Source organism: Scyliorhinus torazame, chromosome 3 (genome assembly GCF_047496885.1).
Source record: "Scyliorhinus torazame isolate Kashiwa2021f chromosome 3, sScyTor2.1, whole genome shotgun sequence".
NCBI classification, from domain to species: domain Eukaryota; kingdom Metazoa; phylum Chordata; class Chondrichthyes; order Carcharhiniformes; family Scyliorhinidae; genus Scyliorhinus; species Scyliorhinus torazame.
The window spans coordinates 142,890,264-142,915,770 of record NC_092709.1 but is presented as its reverse complement, the minus strand read 5'-3'; the positions used below and the strand labels follow the sequence as shown (position 1 = coordinate 142,915,770).

The 25,507-nt window shown below is 48.9% G+C and overlaps 1 protein-coding gene across 6 annotated transcripts in view; it reads left to right on the top strand.

Moving 5' to 3' along the window:
• The window catches only part of LOC140408721 (coiled-coil domain-containing protein 158-like), a 418,982-nt gene that overhangs the window by 50,327 nt on the left and 343,148 nt on the right, over positions 1-25,507 (top strand). For all 6 annotated transcript variants that reach the window (XM_072496325.1, XM_072496322.1, XM_072496323.1 and 3 more), the window contains 2 exons: positions 12,116-12,161; positions 17,267-17,430. In XM_072496325.1, the coding sequence (XP_072352426.1) occupies positions 12,116-12,161; positions 17,267-17,430 (210 nt within the window). The remainder of the gene's footprint in view (positions 1-12,115; positions 12,162-17,266; positions 17,431-25,507) is intronic.

Genomic DNA, 25,507 nt, shown 5'->3' with positions numbered 1-25,507 from the left:
GGCCCCTTTTATGGCCTGAACCTTCTCCTCCACAGGGTGCAAGCTGTCCTTATCCATCCTATTCCCCAAGTATGTCACAGCCTTCTCTTGGAAGACGCACTTGCCTCTCCTCAGCAGGTGCCTACCTGGGAAAATCATCTCTAGCTTATCCATGTGCACCCCCGTGATGAGCACATCATCTAAATACATTGCCATTTTGGGTAGGTCCTGGAGGATGCCTTCCATCACCCTCTGAAAAATTTCACAGGCCGAAGGAACCCCAAAAGGGGGACAAGTGTACTCGAACAGCCCCCTGTGGGTACTTATAGTCACATACTTCCACAATGCCGCTCAATTCTTTTTTTTTATATAAACATTTTATTGAGGGATTTATGGTTTTACAACAACAACAAAATAAACAATGTACATGAAAATATAAACATAGTGCAAAAACCGTCTTCCTCCCTTACAGGTCCCACCTTTACTAACCCCCTACTCTAAACTAAGCTAACCCCCTCCTTTCTGCTGACGGTTAATTTTCCCCAAAGAAGTCGACGAACGGCTGCCATCTCTGGGCAATGTCGCTCAATTCTAACTGCAGATATGCGTGGCTCTTATCCATTTTGGTGAACGAGTACCCTCCAGCCAGTTTCACATACAAGTGTTAGTGTTAAAGCCAAAGAGGAGGCATTTAAATTGGCCAGAAAAAGCAGCAAGCCTGAGGACTGGGAGAAATTTAAAATTTCAGCAGCGGAGGATAAAGGGTTTAATTCAGAAGGGGAAAATAGAATACGAGAGTAAACTGGCAGTAAACATAAAAACTGACTGCAAAAGCTTCTATAGATATGTGGTGAAGACAAATGTAGGTCCCTTACAGTTAAAATCAGGGGAATTCATAATGGGCAACAAAGAGATAGCAGACCAGTTGAATAAATACTTTGGATCTATCTGCACTAAGGAGGACACAAATCACATTCCGGAAATACTAGGGGGTAGGGCGGCACAGTAGCACTGTTGCTTCACAGCTCCAAGGTCCCAGGTTTGATTCCAGGCTTGGGTCACTGTCTGTGCGGAGTCTGCATGTTCTCCTCGTGTCTGCGTGGGTTTCCTCTGGGTGCTCCGGTTTCCTCCCACAATCCATAGATGTGCAGGTTAGGTGGATTGGCTATGCTAAAATAGGTGGTGTTACAGGGATAATGTGGAGGTGTGGGCTTAAGTAGGGTGCTCTTTCCAAGCGCCAGTGCAAACTCGATGGGCCAAATGGCCTCCTTCTGCACTGTAAATTCTATGATTCTATGACTGAGGGTCTAGCATGAAGGAGGAACTGAAATTGTTTTGGGGAAATTGTTGGGATTAAAACCCGATAAGTCCCAGGGCCTGATGCTCTGCATCCTGGAGTACTTAAGGAAATGGCTCTAGAAATAGTGGACGCATTGGTAATCATTCTCCAGCATTTTATAGACTCTGGGAGAGTTCCAATGGATTGGAGGGTAGCTAATGTAACCCCATTTTTAAAAAAGGATGGAGAGAGAAAATAGACCGATTAGCCTGACATCGGTGGTAGGGAAAATGCTACGAGACCTGGGTGTCATTTGGAACAGTCACCGAAGGTTGGCATGCAGGTACAGCAGGCGGTGAGGAAAGCTAATGGCATGCTGGCCTTCTTAGCGAGAAGATTTGAGAAGAGGAGTAGGGATGTCATGCTGCAGTTATACAGGGCCTTGGTGAGGCCACACCACGAGTATTCTGTGCAGTTTTGGTCTCCTAATTTGAGGAAGGACATTCTTGCTGTTGAGGATGTCCAGCGAAGGTTCACCAGACTAATTCCCGGGATGGCAGGACTGACCTGAAGAAAGACTGGATCGACTGGGCTTGTACTCACTGGAGTTTAGAAGAATGAGAAGGGATCTCATAGAAACATATAAATTCCCGATGGGACTGGACAGCTAGATGTGGGAAGAATGTTCCCAATGTTGGGGACGTCTAGAACTAGGGGTGACAGCCTAAGAATAAGGAGTAAGCCATTCAGGACGGAGATGAGGAAGAAGTTCTTCTCTCAGAGAGTTGTGACCTTGTGGAATTCTCTACTACAGAAAGCTGTTGGGGCCAGTTTGTTGGATATATTCGAGAGAGAGCTGGACGTGGCCCTTGTAACTAAAGGGATCAAGGGGTATGGAGAGAAAGCGGGAGTGGGATACTGAATTTGCATGATCAGCCATGATTGTATTGAATGGTGGAGCAAGCTTGAAGGGCTATTCCTGCACCTATTTTGTATGTTTCTCTGTTAAGTCCTCCATGTGAGGCATCGGGTAACGGTCCAGGTGAATGCCCTGTTTATAACCCGACACAGGTGACCAAAGTTGTCCGGCTTCATCACCGGGACCGCAGGTGCGGCCCACTCTGCAAATCGCGTAGGGTGTATGATGTCCAAACTTTCCAGGCGCTGCAACTTAACATCCACCTTCATGAGCAAGGCATATGGGACTGATCGTGCCCTGCAGTTCCTGCGTTGGGCCTCTGGGTCCATGTAAATGAGTGCCTTGGCTCCTTTTATCTTGCTCAGGCCCTCCTGAAATATCTCTGGACATTTTCTGAGGATGTCATGCTGGTTTCTGGAGTCCATCTGAAAATCTAATGCCAAATTGAAGGGGAGTGCTAGCAACCAATCACGTTCCAACAGGTTGGGTCCTGGCCTTTGCACCATGTTCAAAGGTAGCCTGACTGTTTCTTACTCATGGGTCACCGAGGTCATGGTGGTTCCTATAATGCTCAGTGGTTCCCTAGTGTATGTCACCACTCTGGCCTTTGTGTCACGCAGGCTTAGTGACAGGATTCCTGTGCAGTCAGCGGAAGGTCTGTTGACAGATGAGGAGACAGCAGTTCCTGTGTCTATCTCCATCACTCGGGGTGGCTATTCATCTGTAGTTTGACCTGAATTGGTGCCACCTTCAGGGCGGTGATGCAGTTCAGTTGCATCATGTTGTCCTCGGGTGGGTCTACATACAAGGCCCTGGCTCGGAGTGACCTCATAATCTGTCCAGGGTGGCACACTCTCTGCAGATTCTGGTGGCCTTGGATGCCACCTGCTCTATGCCCACAGGCCTGGCAATGTTGATGGAACTCACCCTTGCCCTCAGGGGATGTGTCCCACTGGTCCGGAATGGCCCCGAAATATTGAGCCCAGATGCGGTGTTGTACCCATGGTCGTCAATTTGGAGGTAACCTGGTCATTTGAGCACTGCCCTGGGATGCTGCTGGAGTCCAATATGGCGATCCAGCAACACCATAGACACTGTAATCCATGGAATCTTGGAGTTCCTGAACCCCTTTTCCTGCGTTTTTGCGGGACAGCGCTAGCTCAGTCATCTTTTTAAATCTAGCAGAGGTTCAGCCAAAGGCTTCCTCTGTGTGGAGATGTTATTAATTTTGCACGCTAGCCGATCCCTCACCATCTCGGAAAGGGATGGCCCAAACTCGTAATGCTCAACCAGCCGTCGGAGTCAAATCAAGAAATCCGTAACTGACTCCCCTGAATTTTGAACAGCAGTGTTGAACTAGTACTGTTGTATGATTGCTGATGGTTCCGGGTCATAATGGTTGGACACCAATGCTACTAATTCACCAAAGCATTTTGAATCCGGAGCAGCTGGGTACGTGAGGCTTTTTCTAATGTTGGAAGTTGGGGCCCCACTGGCTGGCAGGAGGATTACCTTCTGTTGGTCCTCTGCTGGAATAAGTACCTCAACCGCTCTGGGTTCTGAGCCCAATTTTCCAGGCCTAGGTCAAAGGTCTCCAGTTTCCTGAAAAGCGGCATATTTTAAAGTTAGTACAGCAATCTTCCGGAGTGGCTGGGACGTCCAGAATTGGAGTTCAGGTTTTATTTTACCTCGTCACTAGTATTAAGACCCAGGAAGCCAGCGGTAACATGAGCATAGGTTTTAATAAAAGTCACATTAAGTCTGCCCATGGCAGCAAACTATTTACATAGCACAGTTCCGTTGGGACAACCAACATGCCGGTCCCTGTCCAGGTGGGCTTTTATAGTAGATTCTTATGAGCTCCAGCTGGATGGGCTTCTGCCCTCTAGTGGGTAAGCTCATATTCCAGAAGTCCCATGGAGAGATTAATCAGGGTATCCCCGTGTGCCTTGTGGGGGTTATTACAACTACCATGCAAAATGGGATAGATTCAGAACAGATCTGGCAGCTCCAAACTGGGCATCCATGATCTGTTGCACATAATCAGCAGCAGCAGAATTGTATTCCAACACAATCTGTAACCTCACAGTCTGGCATATCCCTCATACCATCAAGCCAGGGAGCCACGCTGCTTTAGTAATGAGTGCAGAATGCATGTCAGGAACAGCACCAGGCATGCTTAAAAATGAGGTACCAACTTGGTGAAAAAACAACACAGGACGACATGCATGCTAAACAGCAGAACAGCATGCCAAAGACAGAGCTAAGATATCCCAGGATCGATGAATTAGATCTAAGATCTGCAGTACTGCCATATCCAATCATGAAAGATGGTGGACAATGAAATAACTAACAGGAGGAGGACATTCCCCATACTTAATAATGGAGCCCAGCACCCAAGTGTAAGTATAGGATTAAAGCATTTACAAACCATCTCCAAGCAGAGGTGCTGAGTGGATGATCCATCTCGGCTTCTTCCTGAGGTCCCCAACATTACACATACCAGTTCTCAGCTGATTCAGTTCACTAAACATGATATCAAGAAACTGAAGACACAGGATACAACGAAAGCTATGTGTCCCAACAGTATCCCAGCTGTTATACTGAAGACTTGCGCTCCAAAAATGAGCTGCACCTCTAAGCCAAACTGTTCCTGTAGAGCTACAACACTCAAATTGACAATGTGAAAAGTTACTCAGGAATGTCCTGTCCACAAAAAGCAGGATTATTCCAATCTGACCAATTATCGCCCTATCAGTATACTGTAAATCACCAGCAAAGTGATGGAAGGCAACACTATTAGCACTGTTGCCCCACAGTGCCAGGGACCCGGGTTCAATTCCAACTTGGGGTGACTGTGTGTTGAGTTTGTATGTTCTTCCTGTGTCTGTGTGGGGTTTCCTCCGGTTGTTTTAGTTTCCTCCCACAGGAGGAATGTACAGGGTAGGTGGAATGGCCATGCTAAATTGGCCCTTAGCATGTCTAAAGGTTATGTGGGGTGATGGAGATAGGGTGAGGGAGTGGGCCTAACTAGGGTCAGTGCAGGCCTGAAGGGCCAAATGGCCTCCTTCTGAACTGTTGCGATTCTAAGGTGTCATTAACAATGCAATCAAGCGACACTTGCTCATAAAATGCCTGCTAACTGGTGCTCAGTTTTGGTTCTGCCAGGCTCACTATCACAGCTTCCCCAATGAGGGGGGCGGAGAAACCACTAGTAAACCCCTAGTATAAATAAAGCTGGCCAGTTCAGGAACCAGCAGGCAGGAGTATGTAGCAAGGGAAGTTACTGCTACTGTTATGTATATATGTTATAGTAAATAAATGTTATTACTTTGTATCCTTAAAACTCGTGCTGGATTCTTCGTGGCCCTTACAAAACTGGCGACGAAGGTTAAAGTGAATAGCTGTCCACACTGCTGAAGCCACCTCCCTGGATTTTTGTTGGATACAGTTTGGAAGTTGTTTTCTATTATACCATGCCTCTGTACGGACGTTTGGATGTTTTTGATGCTGCGCTGGAAAGCTGGAACCAGTACACACAACGGATGCGTTACTATTTCCGGGCAAACAATATCACCGAAAACGAGCGCCAGGTGGTCATATTGCTCACCGCCTGCGGCCCGCATACGTTTGGGGTGATTTGGAGCCTTACGTACCCAGCTGCGCCGGACACCAAAACGTTTGATGAACTTGTGAATATAGTGGGGCAACATTTTAACCCAACCCCGTCCACGATAGTCTAGCGTTACCGGTTTAATACCGCTGAGAGGACCCCTGGAGAATCCCTTGCCGATTTTCTATCCAGGCTACGCAGGATTGCGGAGTACTGTGACTATGGTGAGACCTTGTCAGAAATGTTACGCAACCGTTTGGTTTACGGTATTAACAATGCGGCCACCCAGAGAAAGTTGCTAGCAGAGCCAACATTGACTTTTCAACAGGCCATTCAAATAGTATTGTCCCGAGAGAGCGCAGAGCGAGGAGTACAGGAGCTACAGGGAATGGAAGTGCATGCCTTGGGCGCAACCCCTTCCGTCCGAAAACGTCCCCTGGCACTCCTGCGGTACCTTGGGCGAGGCAACGTCCGGACCGACGCCAGTGGCTGTCGGACATTCCTCCCCGAAGAGAGCCTTCTCCAGAGCCAATGGATGAGGAGCCATGTCCGTGTCAGACTTGTAGGCGCCGACCCCGTCGCAGGCGGCGGTCCTGGGGGCGCCAGAGGCGCCGTCGTTCCGACCGAAACTGGGACCAGCCCAGGGGTCGTAACTGGGACCAGCCCAGAGGCCGTACCTTCCATGTGGATGAACCTGCGGCGAATACTCCTGAGGACGTGGAGACGGAGGACGACTGCCTGCAGCTGCATTGTGTGGCAGCTCCCCGTGTGGCCCCCATTAAGGTGACAGTACGGGTCAATGGCCACCCGCTTGAGATGGAGTTGGATACTGGCGCAGCGGTCTCCGTGATCGCCCAGAGGACATTCGACCGCATCAAGCAGGGTATACAGACCCTTACATTAACCGACTCACAGGCCAGGTTGGCCACCTACACGGGGGAACCACTGGACGTTGCAGGAACTACAATGACCCCTGTTGTCTATGGACGCCAGGAGGGGCGTTTCCCACTTATCGTGGTGCGCGGCCATGGGCCCAGCCTGTTGGGTCGGGACTGGTTGCGCCATTTGCAGTTGCAATGGCAGCACATCCTCCAAACGGTTTCTGAAGGGTTGACTGAGGTGCTAGGACGATACCCAGATGTATTCCAGCCTGGTTTAGGGAAAATAAAAGGGGCCGTAGCCCATATTCAAGTTGAACCAGGAGCCACGCCGCGCTATTTCCGGGCGCGCCCAGTGCCTTACGCCTTGCTCGAGAAGGTAGAAGGGGAGCTCACTCGTTTGGAGAGTTTGGGTATTATCAGGCCCGTCTGTTTTGCTGACTGAGCAGCACCAATTGTACCTGTAATGAAGCCAGATGCCACAGTTCACTTGTGTGGCGACTATAAACTTACAGTGAATACGGTTTCCCGACTCGACCGATATCCAATGCCTCGCATAGAGGATCTCTACGCGAAACGTGCATGTGGACTCTCGTTCACAAAATTAGATATGAGTCACGCCTACCTGCAGTTGGAGCTGGACCCTGCCTCCCGACCATATGTAACGATTAATACACACCGGGGCCTGTATGAATATACACGGTTGCCCTTTGGAGTATCCTCTGCCTGCGCAATTTTTCAACGTGTTATGGAGGGCATTTTGAGAGGTTTACCACGTGTGGCTGTCTACCTAGATGACGGTTTGATTACAGGGACGTCGGAGCAGGAACATTTGGAAAATCTGGAGGCTGTCCTTAGACGCCTTTCGGAGGCTGGAGTCCGTTTACGTCGCACAAAGTGCGTATTTCAGGCAAAGGAAGTAGTCTACCTAGGTTATCGGGTGGACCGCGAAGGTCTGCACCCCGTCGCAGAGAAGGTGCGTGCAATTCAACATGCCCCCGTCCTGACTGACACTTCGCATCTTCGTTCTTTTCTCGGTCTCGTAAACTATTACGGGAAGTTCCTCCCCAATCTGGCAACTACGCTGGCCCCTTTGCACCTTCTGCTAAAGAAAAATCACACCTGGGTTTGGGGTCAGCCGCAAGAAACCGTTTTCCGGCGGGTGAAGCAACAATTGTCGTCGTCTGGGTTACTAACCCACTAAGATCCTGGAAAGCCTTTGCTCGTCACGTGATGCATCCTCGTATGGTATTGGGGCCGTCCTGTCCCACAAGATGGAGAATGGGGCCGAACGACCGATAGCTTTCGCCTCCCGCACATTGACTGCAGCGGAGAAAAAGTACGCGCAGATCGAGAAGGAGGGCCTGGCAGTGGTTTTTGCGGTCAAACGCCTCCACCAGTACGTGTACGGCCGCCATTTCACTATCGTGACTGATCATAAGCCCCTGCTGGGACTTTTCAGAGAGGATAAGCCAATACCGCCCATTGCTTCTGCATGGATCCAGCGCTGGGCTTTGTTGCTTGCTGCATACGAGTATTCTCTGGAGCACAAACCAGGTACGCAGATAGCAAATGCCGACGCACTGAGCCGATTGCCTTTATCGACCGGCCCCCACGACCAGTGAGGTGGTTGCAACCCTAAATTTTATGGACACCTTGCCTGTCACGGCATCACAGATCCGTGAGTGGACCCAGACGGAGCCAGTACTGTCAAAGGTTCGGCACATAGTCCTGTATGGTGGGCAGCATAGACAGCTCCCAGGCGAGTTGCGGGCATTTTCCTCCAAGCTGTCAGAATTCAGCGTGGAAGACGGCATCCTCTTGTGGGGGATGCGTGTGATTGGCCCGGAAAAAGGCCAGGAGCTGATACTATCAGACTTGCACAATGGGCATCCAGACGTGACCAAAATGAATATGTTGGCCCGGAGTTATGTCTGGTGGCCAGGCCTCGACACCGACATTGAGAAGGTGGCCTAAAACTGCTCCATTTGCCAGGAGCATCAGAAGCTTCCGCCGGCCGCGCCCCTACATCACTTGGAATGGCCAGGGCGGCCTTGGGCACGCTTGCATGCAGACTTCGCAGGCCCTTTTCAAGGATCCATGTTCCTTCTACTAATTGACGCCCAGTCCAAATGGCTAGAGGTGCATAAGATGCAGGGGACAACGTCCTGCGCAACAATTGAAAAGATGCGTTTATCGTTTAGTACGCCTGGCCTCCCCGAGGTGCTGGTCACGGATAACGGCACTCCATTCACGAGTGAGAAGTTTGCGAGGTTCACGAAGATGAACGGCATCCGCCATATCCGCACTGCCCCTTACCACCCGGCTTCAAATGGGTTGGCAGAGCGCGCAGTGCAGACATTCAAAAGAGGCCTAAAGAAGCAGTCTTCCGGATCAATGGACACGAGACTGGCTCGCTTTTTGTTTACGTACAGGACCACCCCCCATGCAGTGACTGGGGTAGCTCCCGCAGAACTCCTAATGGGCCGGAGACTTCGCACCCGCCTTAGTATGGTTTTCCCGGACATTGGCGCAAAAGTACGCCGCACACAAGAACGGCAGGGACAGGGATTTTCTCGGCATCGGCCGATTCGGCAGTTTGCGCCCGGTGACCCAGTGTTCGTTCGGAATTTTGCTGGTGGTGCCCAATGGGTTCCTGGTGTAATCTTTCGCCAAACGGGCCCGATATCTTACCAAGTGCAAGCCTGGGGTCGTCTCCAGCGAAAACATGTAGACCACGTTTGGTCCAGAAGACCATCCGCTCAAAAGATTCCCCGCCCCCGGAGCTCATTTCAACAGCCGCAGAGACCAGAGACAAGGGAAGGTAGTCCTCACAATCTTCCACTGGTGCCTCACTCGAAGCCTGCGCAGGTCGTGACGGGACCGAATGGAGATAGAGACGCTGACATGATGGAGGCAGCAGACTCTGACTCCGAGATGGAGGCACAGGATGCATCAGAGGGAAAATCCTCGGGTCCACGGGCCATGGATGTACAACTGCGCCGTTCATCACGGAAGCGCCGGTCTCCGTCTCGTTACACGCCGCCTGATCCAGCGCCGCGTGCAAATGGTGTCCGGCCTGCGGCCAAACGAGTCCGACGCCCTCCTTCGCCAGGGTCTTCGGTGGATTCCTTGGACTTTGGGGGGGAGGGATGTTCTCACCTGCCTACTTACCATTGGCTGGGGACTAATGACTATCCCACAATCCTGTGGGAGTATGAGCTTCCCCAATGAGGGGGGCGGAGAAACCACTAGTAAACCCCTAGTATAAATAAAGCTGGCCAGTTCAGGAACCAGCAGGAAGGAGTATGTAGCAAGGGGAGTTACTGCTACTGTTATGTATATATGTTATAGTAAATAAATGTTATTACTTTGTATCCTTAAAACTCGTGCTGGATTCTTCGTGGCCCTTACAAAACAGCCAAACATGGACAAAAGAACCTAAATTCCAGAAGTGAGGTGACAATGACTGCTCTTGACAGCAAGGCGGCATTTGATGAATGTGACATCAAGGAGCCCTAGCAAAACTGAAGTCAAGTGAGAATTGGAGTGGGGGAGGGGGCAGTGTGTGGTGTGTGGGGAGATCTCCATTGGCTGGAATCATATCAAGCACAAAGCAAGATGTTTTTGTTTGTTGGAGGATAATGTCCCAGGCCCAACCATCTTTAGCTGCTACATCACTGATGTTCCTCCATCTTCATGTTCGATTGCTGATTGCACAATGTTAATTTTCATTCACAACTCCTCATTTAATGAAGCAGCCCTTGCTCATGTACAGCAAGACCTAGACAATATTCAAGCTTGGTCTGAACATTGAGAATTAATACTCATTCCACTCAAGTGTCAAACGTGACCCGTATCAACTAGAGAATCCAACTGCCTTTCTTGACAGTCCCATCACAGAATCTCCCACTATCAACGTCCTGGGGATTATCATTGATCAGAAACTTAATTAGACCAGTCATATAAATACTGTGTCTACAGGATCTGTTCAAAGCTTGGGTATTCTGCTGTAAGTAACTCGTGACTCTCCAAAATCACTACACCATCTACAAAGCACAAGTTAGGAGTGTGATAGAATTCTCTACACTTGCCTGGATAAATGCAGATCCAATAATGCTCAACATCATGCAAAACAGTCCACATGATTAACACACCATTGTAAACATTCATTCCCTCCATCTCGTGTGCATAGTGGTAGCAATATATACCCCCCCCCCCCCCCCCCCCCACTTTGAGAGCTGACTGATGATGATTTAACCTGAGGTCATCACAAGGGCAAGGTTGAGAAGGCAGGACCTTTATGAATAACGTCAGCTGGTCCGGAAATTAATTTGCACTGTTGCTGTTGCTCCACATTGTTCCACATCACAAACCATCCGTCCAGCCAACTTTGCTAACCAACTTCCCTCGCCCCCGACCTCTACTAGCTAGAAAAGGATGGGCAGCAGAAACAGGGAAGCATCACTGTCTACAAGTTTCATTGCAAGCTGCACACTACCCTACATTTGAACTATATACCCATTCCTATATTGCTGCAGGGTCATAATACTAGAACTTCCTCCCAAGTAGCACCTGCAGTGATTCAAGAAGATAACTCATCACCGCCATCTCAAGGACAATTAGGGTTGGACAATAAATGCAGGCCTTGTTAACGGTGCCCATATCACTTGAATGAATAATTAAAATGAAAGCTCTCACAGCATACAAGAGTGCAACAAAGTAAAGCTGCATTCCATGGGTGCCTATTTGCTTGGGCACCTTTGGTGTTTTTCGCTGATTTGTGATTTGTCAAACTCTATTTGCACTGATGTGACAGGCAAGTCAACAAGTGACGCCATGAACCTAAACAAGATGAATTGCGTCTCTATATGCGACTAGTCCATGATCACATAAGTTGAGGTAACTGAACAATAGTTACTGACACAGTTTCTCTGTCTGGAGTCACAGTCATAGATGTTGGATGCTGTCTGCTATATTTTAATTTCAGATTAATGAGGGCGCCTCGAAGGCCGATGGGGTTAGAATTAGATGGAATTCGAATGGGAGAGGGCTCATGTGGAGCATAAACACCAGCATAGATCCATTGGGCTGAATGGCCTGTTTCTGTGCTGTAGATTTGATACACGGATCATGTGGTGCCCAATTTAATCATATAATAGGATATTTCTGGTTACTGAGATATTTGTTAAAGAAAATTACAACCAGTCAATTATCATGTTTCTTTCGCAAGGGACTCTGACACAGATGCAATTGAAATATCCTAAGCCATGTACTTTGTTTTGTGTCTTCAATCAAGAATGCTGTTGCAAGTTAACACTCTCAACCTTTCTTAAAAATTCATTCAGGGATCCAAGACAACACTCATTTCTTAGTTTTATTAATTGCAATTATGGTTCTAATGATCTCAAAATTAAAATATTATGAATAATGCTTATATTTTTCAGATACTTCTGATAGCAGAAGACCAAGCAAAAATTTAGAGGAATTGAGGTGAGTTTTAGATGAGTTACTGAGCACATATACGGTTGATGTCTCCGGTGTGATACTGAACTTAATGTGCTGCAGACAGTGCATTATTTCTTTCCATCCGAAGGTGAAAAGTTTAGGAAAAATTAGTCTCATACATTTAACAACCTTACTGTTATAACCTGCCTGCTTACCATTGGCTGGGGACTAATGACAATCCCTCAATCCTGTGGGAGTATGAGCTTCCCCAATGAGGGGGGGGGGCGGAGAAACCATTAGTAAACTCCAAGTATAAATAAAGCTGGCCAGTTTGGAACCAGCAGGAAGGAGTGTGCAGCAAGGGAAGTTGCTGCTGCTGTTATATATATATATATATATATATATATATATATATATAATTGTAAATAAATGTTATTACTTTGTATCCTTAAAACTCGTGCTGGATTCTTCGTGGCCCTCACAAAACTTACCATAAATTAGAATACAGAAAATTATTCTGTGATCCTGTGCACATAACTTGGGAAATTCTGGTTGGGCAATCTGTTTTTTTTTTTTATATCCATTAAAATTAATGGACAGAAATTACAGGTGGCATTTCACAATTTCCCAAGATGCACTCCTGACATCCAGGGGCAGGATCCTCTGCTTTCTTTGTGGTGAGCTTGGATGCAGGAAGGGTGTCTAATTAGGTGGGGGGACGGTGGTGTACCTGAACCTTGTCACCACCAATTCAAGCCCTTAAATGGACAATTAATGACTGCTTAAGGACCTCATCCCGCTGCTACTAATAGTAGACCAGCTGCAGGCGGACCTATCGCCATGTGATGTGCATGGCAGCTGAGACCGTGCAGGCAGTTCCTTGCACCTTAGCGGTTTGGGGGGAACGAGGGGGGGGGGGGGGAGATCAAAGGCACTTGGTGCCTGATCGAGAGACTGGACATTGGGAAGGCATGGCCCATTGAGAGACACCCCACTGGTCTTGTTGCTGACCTTCCTGAACCCACCTTCCCATGATCCCCATCCTGAAAACCCCCTCCCCCAACACATTACTTATGGTGACCTCAGTTTTTGGAGATCCTGGGACTCTGGTGCCTGTCCTTCTGGCAGTAGCCACCTCCCCAGTGGCATTGCTGAGCACAAGAGTTGTTGGGCTGTGGTGGGTGACATTTCTGTCCCTGGGGTCTAGATTCCGGGGGGGGGGGGGTTGGTGGGAGCTGCCACTGACCTCACCACTGCCTGATTGGCTTGTGGTTGTGGTTCAGTGGTTCTCCCTGACAAGAGGCAGCACGGGTCTCTCGCCAGCTCTCTAGCCGCCAGATGAGATCCCCAACGCCTCCACAGGATTTTGCCCACGCTTTATACAAGTTTGGGTTTTAGATTCCAAGGAAGGCATTTTTTGATGCATTTGACACAATTTACAAACACATTGTTACAGTTTTCCCCATCCCTAACCTCTTGGTGCGGATCCGGACGCAATGGGTGAATTGCGTGAGAGCCCCAAATGGACTCAGCGCCGCGAGTCATTTGACTCGCGTCGCCCAGCGCAATCTAGATCTGATGGCTCATTTAAATACCTGGACGGCAGGAACTCAATGGCCACGCCTATGATACCTCACCAGAGCTTTGTTTAGTACTGGTCCACAAAAACATGGACCAGGTGTAGCCGCACGTCAGGCAGCAAATACGGAGAAGGTGCGGGTTTGGAGCAAGGAGGGGGGAGGCTCTGTGGGTAAAGGTGGCGGCAGGCTCAAGTAGGGGGTCAGGGTGTGGGTGCAGGCAACGGAGCCGCTTCAGATGCCTCCATGAAAGTATTTGGTGAGTCCGATTGTGGTGGCCACATTGAAGATCTGGAGGCAGTTTAGACAGTACTTTAAGCCGGGGGCCGGGTCAGGGGGGATGCCGATTTAGGGGAATCATGGGTTTGAGCCGGGGTGGATGGATGCGAGGTTTCGGGGATGGGACGAGAGGGGTATCAAAGAAATGAAGGATCTGTTCCTTGGGGTGTGATTCGTGAACCTAGAGGAATTGGGAAAGAAGTATGGGTTGGCGTCGGGGGAACGGTTTAGTTTCATGCAATTTTGGGATTTTGCAAGACTTCCACCGGCCTCTTCGTTGCTGGAGGTGGGGGGGTTGAGCCTGGAGAGGGGTTGTTTCAGCGATCTCCAGGAGGATCCTGGAGGACACTAGGGTGTCCATGGAGGGGGTTAAGGTGGTGGGAGGAGGAGCTGGGGGGCGGGGTGGCTAGAGGGGGGACTAGAAGAGGGACTGTGGTTTGAGGTGCTGCAGAGGGTAAATGCCTCGACTTTGTGTGCGAGGTTGGGGCTGATAGTGGTATATAGGGCGCACCTCACAAAATCAAGGATGAGCCAGCTGTTCAGCGGGTGGAGGATTTCTGTGAGCGATGTCGGAGGGGTCCCGTGAACCATGTTCATATGTTTTGGTCCTGCCCGAAGCTGGAAAAGATTTGGAAGACAGTGTTTAGTACAATCTCGGGTGTCTTGCATAGATCATAGAACACAGAACTTACAGTGCAGAAGGAGGCTATTTGGCCCATCGAGTCTGCACCGGCCCTTGGAAAGAGCATCTTACCCAAGCCCACACTGTCCCCGTAATCCAGTAACCCCACCTAACCTTTTTGGCACTAAAGGCATTTTAGCATGGCCAATCCATCTAACCTGCACATCTTTGGACTGTGGGAAGAAACCGGCGCAGGCACGGGGAGAACTCCGTGCAGACTCTGCACAGACAGTGACCCAAGCTGGGAATTGAACCTGGGACCCTGGAGCTGTGCTGACCACTGTGCTGCAATGCTGCATGTGGAGCCAGGAACCTGAGAAGCCATATTCGGAGTGTCGGACCGGCCCGAGTTGCAGGCGGGAGCCGGGGTGACACGCTAGCACAGTGAGCACTGTTGCTTCATAGCGCCAGGGTCCATGGTTCGATTCCTGGCTTGGATCACTGCCTGTGCAGAGTCTGCACATTCGCCCTGTCTCTGCGTGGGCTTCCTCCGGGTGCTCTGGTTTCCTCCCATAAGTCCAGAAAGACATGCTGTTAGGTGAATTGGACATTCTGAATTCTCCCTCCGTGTGCCCGAACAGGTGCCGGAATGTGGTGACTAGGGGCTTTTCACAGTAACTTCATTGCAGTGTTGAGTTGATGTAAGCATACTTGTGACAATAAAGACTATTATATGTAAAAAATGATGTCTTAGCCATCGCCTCGCTGATCACTCGTAGGCGGGTTCAGTTGGGGTGGAAGTCTGCGTCTCCACCCTGTGCCTCAGCATGGCGGGGAGTCCAGCTGGAGATTTTGACCCTGGAGAATGTAAAGTTCGAACTGAGGGGGCAAAGGACGAGTTCTACAATTGTTGGGGTGTGTTCATCATGCACTTTCGGGAATTGCTTACTGTGGATTGTTGACTGGGGAATCGGGAGAGGGTGGCGGGAGTGGGGGTCGGTTCCTGGATTTATGTGGGACTGTTTTTGTATTGTTGTGGTTGTTCTTTTCTTTTGTATGGTGAAAATTTATTGAATAAAAATATTTTTTAAAATATTGGCCTTCACATGGGCGGGCAAATCGCCGCGGTTTCGCAGGATTGTTCTACAGAGGGATAGACAGTCGGGAAGTCTCACGTTGCCGAACCTGATATTTTGCCACTGGGCTGCTAATGTAGCAAAGGTGTTGGGACCCAGGGTCTACCTGGATGCAGATGGAGTCTGGGTCCAGGTTGGGTGAACTGCTGACTGCTTCTCTTCTGCCCACACTGACAAAGTACTCGTCGAACCCCATGGTGGTCTCCACTTTAAAAATATGGGGGGAACTCCGTCAACATTTTAAACTGGGGTCAGTATCAAGGCTGGCCTCCATTTGTGTTAACCACCTGTTTGAGCCGGCAATGTTGGATGCCACATTTGGAGTGTGGAAGGGGAAGGGGCTGGAGAGATTATGCAACCTATTCCTGGAGGGGCGGTTTGCCAGCCTGGAGGAATTAAAAGAGAAGTTTGGGCTCTCAGGCCCAGATTTGTTCAGGTACCTTCAGGTACAAAATTTTGTTACACAAACATTCCCAGATGCGCCACTATCCTCCTTGATAGAGAGGATCCTTTTGCATGTGGGGTCAGAGGAGAGTATTACATCCAGTATATATGGGCGGATTCTGGTGGAGGACTCTGTTTCGGTGGACGGGCAGGGGAGCTGGGGTCCTTGTTAGAGGATGAAGTGTGGAGTGAAGCCCTTTGTAGGGTGAATATCACGTCCTCGTGTGTGAGGCTGAGCTTGATCCAGCTTAAGGTAGTGTTCAGGTCGCACCTGACCAAAGCTAGAATAAGTTGCCTTTTTATGCGGGTTGAGGGCAGGTGCAAACATTGTTTGACAGGGCCAGCTAACCATACACACATGTTTTGATCCTGTCCCAAACTACTGAGCTTTTGGGTCTCCTTTTTCAACATCATTCGGCGATTCTGACCATCGAGTTGGAACCCTGTCCCTTGATAACCACATTTGGGGTATCAGAGTTGCCGGAACTGTGGACGGGCGTGGGGGCGGGCTGTTCTGATCTTCATTTTGCTGATTGTTCGGAGGAGAGTCCTGCTGGGGTGATGGTTGGCAACTCTGCCCAGTGCTTCGGCATGGCTAGGTGACTTCATGGAGAATTTTCTACACCTGAAGAAGGTTAAAATTACTGAGAGGGGGGTCAATTGAAGGGTTCTACCAGAGATGGTGACCGTTTATCTCTACTTCAAGGAGTCGGTCACTTACCTGCTGGGGGGAGGAGGAGGTGGTCCTTTTTTCTCATTTTTTTGTTGATTGGAGGGTTATGTATTTTGCTTGTTGTTTTCTGTGATGTTTTACTGTGTTTCTATTTTTCTATTTTTGTATTTTATAAACTGAAAATAGGTTATTAAAAATATTTTTTTAAAAAGAGGTCTGATTATTATATACTTGCAATAGAGACACGAATAATCTTTAGTAAAAATATTACTGATTTATCTATAATCAAGTGCAATTTATCATTGGCTGATTTTCTTTTGTGATTGTTGAGATGATGGATGTTGCTGTTGGCTAATAGAACATTTTCCAGCATTAATAACAAAACATCTTTTTCATTATTTTTGTGCTCATACTTACAGGAAACAACTAGAAAGACAGACAAAAGAAACAAAGATACTTCAGGAAGAGGTAGAGCTTGCTACCAAATTAACAATGGACAAATTCAACTGGAATTTAAATGAAGGTAGAAGTTGTAGTCAGGATGAGTTCTCAACTAGCCCTAGCGACAAGTCAAAATCAGACCGTAAGTATAGGCCCATGTTCTATCCTGTGGCGTTGTCTTGATGCGTACTACAACTATCATAAATGTTACCCTTATGTAATGTGGTTCAATTACCCCCACCCTTTCCTAATGGATAAGATGGTTCTTAAAAGAGGCATCTTAAAGGACACTAGATGTTCATTGTTTGCAATGTTGAGAATGTACTGAAAAACCTTTCTTTCAATACACTACAATGGAAAATAAATATTTATGCCAATGTTCACTTTGGTACTGTAGGGGTATGATTCCCAGCATTTCTACAATCTTCAGATATTGCTAGACCCAAGTCTCAAGTTTATTCAAAATTTGTGTCATTGCTATGTCCTCCAAGCACCCATTTCTTGTGAAGTGCACCTTAAAAAGTGCAAACCTAAAAAGACTGATTCCATCACCGCCTCCACCTCTCGCGTTCTCTCTACATTGAAAATAACTTTGGTTCTAAATGCCTATTTGCCAACATTTGATCATGATAACTTTGTTCATGAGTTACACTGCAAAACTAAAACATTTTTGTCATAATTTAATCAATGTTCAGCAATTAACGTGTTAAAGTTGTTGCAAGGAGGATGTTATAGCACTTTTACGAGTGATGATTGTAGTGCCTTACAAATTCTCCATTTTGGACAGCCTGCTTTGAAACCCAACATTATGCTCAAGAGTTTCTGAAACCAAACTACTCGGGTAGATTTTCTGTATTTTCAATGTGGGGTGACATTATTCACTTTGTCATTTGTAAAGCTTATGAACAGTGACAGGTATATCAGCCCCTTCATCCTGCCCCACCGTTCAAATACATTATGGCTGATCTTAACCCAAACTTTGTTTGTCCACCTTAGCTCTGTATCCCTCAATATTATTACCAGCAATACTCTATTTATCTCAGTTTTCCACTTAAACAATGTGCTTAACATAGCAAAAAGCATCCCAAGATGGTGCACAGAAAAAGAAAGAATTACATGTTGATACCTCATCAAGAAAATTGTTCCTTTCTCCGTTGAAGCATAAAAAAACCCTGGGGATACCCAGTTATGAGAGGTGACTGCAAGTTTGGTCAAACGATGGGTTTCAGCAGATTCTGTATAATGGAGACAGTGGAGTAGTTTAGGGAAGGAGTTTGAGTAGGACCAAAGAAACTGAAGTACCAACTACCCCCGGTGGAATGGAGTGAGAGAGGAATGCACTTAGAGCCAAAGTTAAGAATGGGATGCAATTGTAGGAATTACAGTACAAAAATATTTATTCATGATTGCACTCTGCAAACTAACTTGAAGATCATGTCCAAACATGGAAATTCCTCAGTGGTCTCATCACATCATACCTCAGTCAACTGTGGTCATTTATCCCAGCCAATTGCTCAGGCATATCCGATCTGCAAAAATAGTATTGACCTATCTGACTGCTCCCGGTCATCAGCAGAGTAGCTACTGTTGTGGGCCAGGGTTTAGAGAACCCCAAAATGTATCATGGCGTTCACCTGACCCACAACTTTTAATAGATTGTGGTATGGGGAGCACACGGCCCACTCGACAGGTGTGGTATAGCAGAAATGGAAAAGTATTTTTTAAAGCAACACAATGTTTATTCTATGAACTCAAGTTAACTTTTTTAAAACAAACAGTGAATATCTTAGCAACCATTAATTTAAATACAACCCCCAAAGAGTACAGCACTAAGTAATGCTTACGCTGTCCTTTTAACATCCAGAAGACTTACAAAAAACATAACCTTTAACAGAAGCACATCAGGTTAAAGTTTCTCCTCAAAATATTTATAATTCTGAATTCACCAAATGATCAAGAGATAGTCTTTTTGTGGCAGAGAGAACAGCAGTACAGCTGATTTGTCTGACTTCAGCTCCAACACTGAAAACAAAACTAAAGCACACCCTGCAGCAAACAGCCTAAAACGAAAATAAAAAGCTGACAGACAGCCCAGCTCCACCACTCTCTGACATGACTGCAGCAATAAACACCCATTTCTTTTTAAAAAAATATATTTTATTAAAGTTTTCAAACACAATTTTTCCCCTTACAAATCAACAAAAACGGTAATGTGATAACTGATATATAACATTGTTTAAATAATATAGTAAACTAACCAAATAACACGAAGTAATGCTCCCCCCACCCCCTCTCCCCATCTAGAACACAAACAATTTACCCACCCCCCCCCGGGCTGCTGCTGCTGGCTATCTATCTTCCCCCTAACGTTCCGCTAGATAGTCGAGGAACGGTTGCCACCACCTGGTGAACCCTTGAGCTGATCCTCTCAGCGCAAACTTCATCCGCTCCAGTTTTATGAACCCCGCCATATAATTTATCCAGGCCTCCACGCCGGGGGGTTTCGTTTCCTTCCACATGAGTAAAATCCTACGCCGGGCTACTAGGGACGCAAAGGCCACAATATCGGCCTCTTTCGCCTCCTGCACTCACGGCTCATCCGCTACCCCAAATATAGCTAAGCCCCCAGCTTGGCTTGACCCGGACCTTCACCACCTTCGAGATCACTCTCGTCACTCCCCTCCAATACCCCTCCAGTGCCGGACACGACCAAAACATATGTGTGTGGTTCGCCGGGCTTCCCCCGCACCTCCCGCATTTGTCCTCCACTCCGAAGAACCTGCTCAACCTCGCTCCCGTTATGTGTGCTCTATGTAGCACCTTAAATTGGACCAGGCTAAGCCTGGCACACGAGGAGGAGGAATTTACCCTACTTAGGGCATCAGCCCACAAACCCTCCCCGAGCTCTTCTTCCCATTTTCCCTTCAGTTCTTCTCCCAGCTCCTCCCCTTCTCTCATCTCCCGGCACATCCCGGACCCTTTGCCCTCCCCGACCCACACCCCCGAAAGCACCCTGTCCTGGATCCCTTGTGTCGGGAGCAGCGGAAATTCCCTCACCAGTTGTCTCGTGAACGCTCTCACCTGCATATACCTAAAGATATTTCCCAAGGGCAGCTCATACTTTTCCTCCAGCGCTCCCAAACTCGCAAACGTCCCATCTATAAATAAGTCTCCCACTCTCCTGATTCCTGCCCGGTGCCAGCTCTGGAACCCTCCGTCCAGCCTCCCTGGGGCAAACCTATGGTTGTTCCTGATCGGGGACCACACCGAGGCTCCCAGCACACCCCTCTGTTGCCTCCATTGCTCCCAGATACTTTTTTAAAAAATATATATTTTATTCAAGATTTACTGGCCAAACATAACAGTACGTAGTGTTTCTTTTAAACAACAATAAAGCAATATAAATAACAGTGGCCAGTTTTAAACAAATAAATAAATAATATATGAACAGAAACAAAAACCAAACTAAATGGCAACTGCCTGGTCAAAAATAAATACTCTCCAAAGATACAATCCAACAGTCCAATATACATTACCTAAAACAAGTGCCTATACATGTACAATAACATCCCTGAGAGTCCGTCCGATTCCTCCCCCCCCTCCCCCCTGGGTTGCTGCTGTTGTCTTCTTCTTTTCCATTCCCTCTATCTTTCTGTGAGGTAGTCGACGAACGGTTGCCACCGCCTGGTGAACCCTTGAGCCGAACCCCTTAGTACGAACTTAATCCGTTCTAATTTTATAAACCCTGCCATGTCGTTTATCCAGGTCTCCACACCCAGGGGATTGGCTTCCTTCCACATTAACAATATCCTGCGCCGGGCTACTAGGGACGCAAAGGCCAAAACATCAGCCTCTCTCGCCTCCTGCACTCCCGGCTCTTCTGCAACCCCAAATATAGCCAACCCCCAGCTTGGTTCGACCTGGACCCCCACCACCTTCGAAAGCACCTTTGCCACCCCCACCCAAAACCCCTGTAGTGCCGGGCATGACCAGAACATGTGGGTGTGATTCGCTGGGCTTCTCGAGCATCTCGCACACCTATCCTCTACCCCAAAAAATTTACTGAGCCGTGCTCCAGTCATATGCGCCCTGTGTAACACCTTAAATTGTATCAGGCTTAGCCTGGCACATGAGGACGATGAGTTTACCCTACGTAGGGCATCAGCCCACAGCCCCTCCTCAATCTCCTCCCCCAGCTCTACTTCCCATTTCCCTTTCAGCTCATCTACCATGATCTCCCCCTCGTCCCTCATTTCCCTATATCTGTCCGACACCTTACCATCCCCCACCCATGTCTCTGAGATCACTCTATCCTGCACCTCCTGCGTCGGGAGCTGCGGGAATTCCCTCACCTGTTGCCTCGCAAAAGCCCTCAGTTGCATATACCAAAATGCATTCCCTTGGGGCAACCCATATTTTTCCGTCAGCGCTCCCAGACTCGCAAACGTCCCATCTACGAACAGATCTCTCAATTGTGCTACCCCTGCTCTTTGCCATGCTCCAAATCCCCCATCCATTCTCCCCGGAACAAACCTATGGTTATTTCTTATCGGGGACCGCACCGAGGCTCCCGTCTTTCCCCTGTGCCATCTCCACTGCCCCCAGATTTTCAGTGTAGCCACCACCACCGGGCTTGTGGTGTATTTCTTCGGTGAGAACGGCAACGGTGCCGTCACCATAGCTTGTAGGCTAGTCCCACTGCAGGACGCCCTCTCCAATCTCTTCCACGCCGCTCCCTCCTCTTCTCCCATCCACTTACACACCATTGAAATATTGGCGGCCCAGTAGTACTCACTTAGGCTCGGTAGTGCCAGCCCCCCCCTGTCCCTACTACGCTGCAAAAATCCCCTCCTCACTCTCGGGGTCTTCCCGGCCCACACAAAACTCATAATACTCTTCTCGATTCTTTTGAAAAAAGCCTTCGTGACCACCACCGGGAGGCACTGAAACACAAAAAGGAATCTCGGGAGGACCACCATTTTAACCGCCTGCACCCTCCCTGCCAGTGACAGGGACACCATGTCCCATCTCTTAAAGTCCTCCTCCATCTGTTCCACCAACCGCATTAAATTAAGCCTATGTAATGTACCCCAATTCTTGGCTATCTGGATCCCCAAGTACCGAAAGTCCTTTGTTACCTTCCTCAACGGTAAATCCTCTATTTCTCTGCTCTGCTCCCCTGGATGCACCACAAACAACTCACTTTTCCCCATGTTCAATTTATACCCTGAAAAGTCCCCAAACTCCCCAAGTATCCGCATTATCTCTGGCATCCCCTCCGCCGGGTCCGCCACATATAGCAACAAATCATCCGCATACAGAGATACCCGGTGTTCTTCTCCTCCCCTGAGTACTCCCCTCCACTTCCTGGAACCCCTCAATGCTATGGCCAGGGGCTCAATCGCCAGTGCAAACAATAACGGGGACAGAGGACATCCCTGCCTCGTCCCTCTATGGAGCCGAAAATAATCAGACCCCCGTCCATTCGTGACCACGCTCGCCATTGGGGCCCTATACAGCAACTGTACCCATCTGATATACCCATCTCCAAAGCCAAATCTCCTCAGCACCTCCCACAAATAATCCCACTCCACTCTATCAAATGCTTTCTCGGCATCCATCGCCACCACTATCTCCGCTTCCCCCTCTGGTGGGGGCATCATCATTACCCCTAGCAGCCTCCGTATATTTGTAATCAGCTGTCTCCCCTTCACAAACCCAGTTTGGTCCTCATGAACCACCCCCGGGACACAATCCTCTATCCTCGTTGCCATTACCTTGGCCAGAATCTTAGCATCCACATTCAGGAGGGAAATAGGCCTATAGGACCCGCATTGCAGCGGGTCTTTTTCCTTCTTTAGGAGGAACGACATCGTTGCCTCTGACATAGTCGGGGCAGCTGCCCCCTTTCCCTCGCCTCATTAAAGGTTCTCATCAGTAGCGGGGCCAGCAAGTCCATATATTTCCTATAGAATTCAACTGGGAATCCGTCTGGTCCCGGGGCCTTCCCCGCTTGCATGCTCCCAATCCCTTTCACTACTTCCTCCGTCTCAATCTGTGCTCCCAGTCCCGCCCTCTCCTGCTCCTCCACCTTAGGAAATTCCAGCTGATCCAGAAAGCACATCATTCTCTCCTTCCCATCCGGGGGCTGAGCTTCATATAATCTTTCATAAAATGCCTTGAACACTCCATTCACTCTCTCCGCTCCCCGCTCCATCTCTCCCTCCTCATCTCTCACCCCCCCTATCTCCCTCGCTGCTCCCCTTTTCCTCAGTTGGTGGGCCAGCAACCTGCTCGCAACCTCTCCCCATATTCGTACTGTACACCCTGTGCCTTCCTCCATTGTGCTTCTGCATTACCCGTAGTCAACAAGTCAAATTCTACATGTACCCTTTGCCTTTCCCTGTACAGTCCCTCCTCCGGTGCCTCCGCATATTGTCTGTCCACCCTCAGAAGTTCTTTCCCTACCCTCCTGCTTTCCTTTATGTGCCCTAATAGATATCAGCTCCCCTCTAACCACTGCCTTCAGCGCCTCCCAGACCACTCCCACCTGAACCTCCCCATTATCATTGAGTTCCAAGTACCTTTCAATACACCCCCTCACCCTTAAACACACCCCCTCATCTGCCAATAATCCCATGTCCATTCTCCAGGGTGGACGCTGTTCCTTTTGCTCCCCTATCTCCAGGTCCACCCAATGTGGAGCGTGATCCGAAATAGCTATAGCCGTGTACTCCGTCCCCGTCACCTTCGGGATCAGTGCCCTTACCAAAACAAAAAAGTCTATCCGTGAATAAACTTTGTGGACATAGGAGAAAAACGAAAACTCCTTACTCCTAGGTCTACTAAATCTCCAGGGGTCTACTCCTCCCATCTGCTCCATAAAGTCCTTAAGCACCCTAGCTGCAGCCGGCCTCCTTCCGGTCCTGGACCTCGATCTGTCCACCCCTGGGTCCAGCACCGTATTAAAATCTCCACCCATTACCAACTTCCCCACCCCTAGGTCCGGGATACGTCCTAACATACGCCTCATAAAGTTGGCATCATCCCAGTTCGGGGCATATACGTTCACTAAGACCACCGCCTCCCCTTGCAATTTGCCACTCACCATCACGTATCTGCCCCCACTATCCGCCACTATGGTCTTTGCCTCAAACATTACCCGCTTCCCCACTAGTATAGCCACCCCCCCTGTTTTTTGCGTCTAGCCCCGAATGAAACACTTGCCCCACCCATCCTTTGCGTAGTCTGACCTGGTCTTATCAGTTTCAGATGCGTCTCCTGCAGCATAACCACATCTGCCTTAAGTTTCTTTAGGTGTGCGAGTACCCGTGCCCTCTTTATCGGCCCGTTCAGCCCTCTCACATTCCACGTGATCAGCCGGGTTGGGGGGCTCTTTACCCCCCCCCCCCTTGTCGACTAGCCATCTCCTTTTTCAATCCAGCTCCTCACCCGGTTCCCACGTAGCCGTATCTCCCCCCAACGGCGCCCTCCCGCCCCGACCACCCCACCCCATACCAGCTCCCCCTTCTCCCCAGCAGCAGCAACCCAGTTAACCCCCCCCCCCCCGCTAGATCCCTCACTAGCGTAATTGCACCCCCCATGTTGCTCCCAGAAGTCAGCAAACTATGGCCGACCTCGGCTTCCCCCCGTGACCTCGGCTCCCACTGTGCGAGGCCCCTTCCTTCCTGCTTCCCTGTTCCCGCCATGATTACCATAGCGCGGGAACAAAGCCCGCACTTCCTTCTTGGCCCCGCCCCCAATGGCCGGCGCCCCCAGCTCCTCATCCTCCCTCCCCCCCTCCCCCACGACATGGGGAAGAGAGAAAAGTTACAGGGTCGCAGGATTAACAACTTGGGAAATCATCTCTTCCCCCTCTTCACCCCACATATTCGCCCCACCACTTTGTCCCAAACGTTCTTTTTCTAGCCCGCTTATTCCAGTTTCCCCTCGACAATAAATGTCCACGCCTCTTCTGCCGTTTCAAAGTAGTGGTGTTTCCCTTGATGTGTGACCCACAGTCTTGCCGGCTGCAGCATTCCAAATTTAACCTTCCTTTTGTGCAGCACCGCCTTGGCCCGATTAAAGCTTGCCCTCCTTCTCGCCACCTCCGCACTCCAATCTTGATATACGCGGATCACCGCGTTCTCCCACCTACTGCTCCGAGTTTTCTTTGCCCATCTGAGGACCATCTCTCTGTCCTTATATCGGAGAAATCT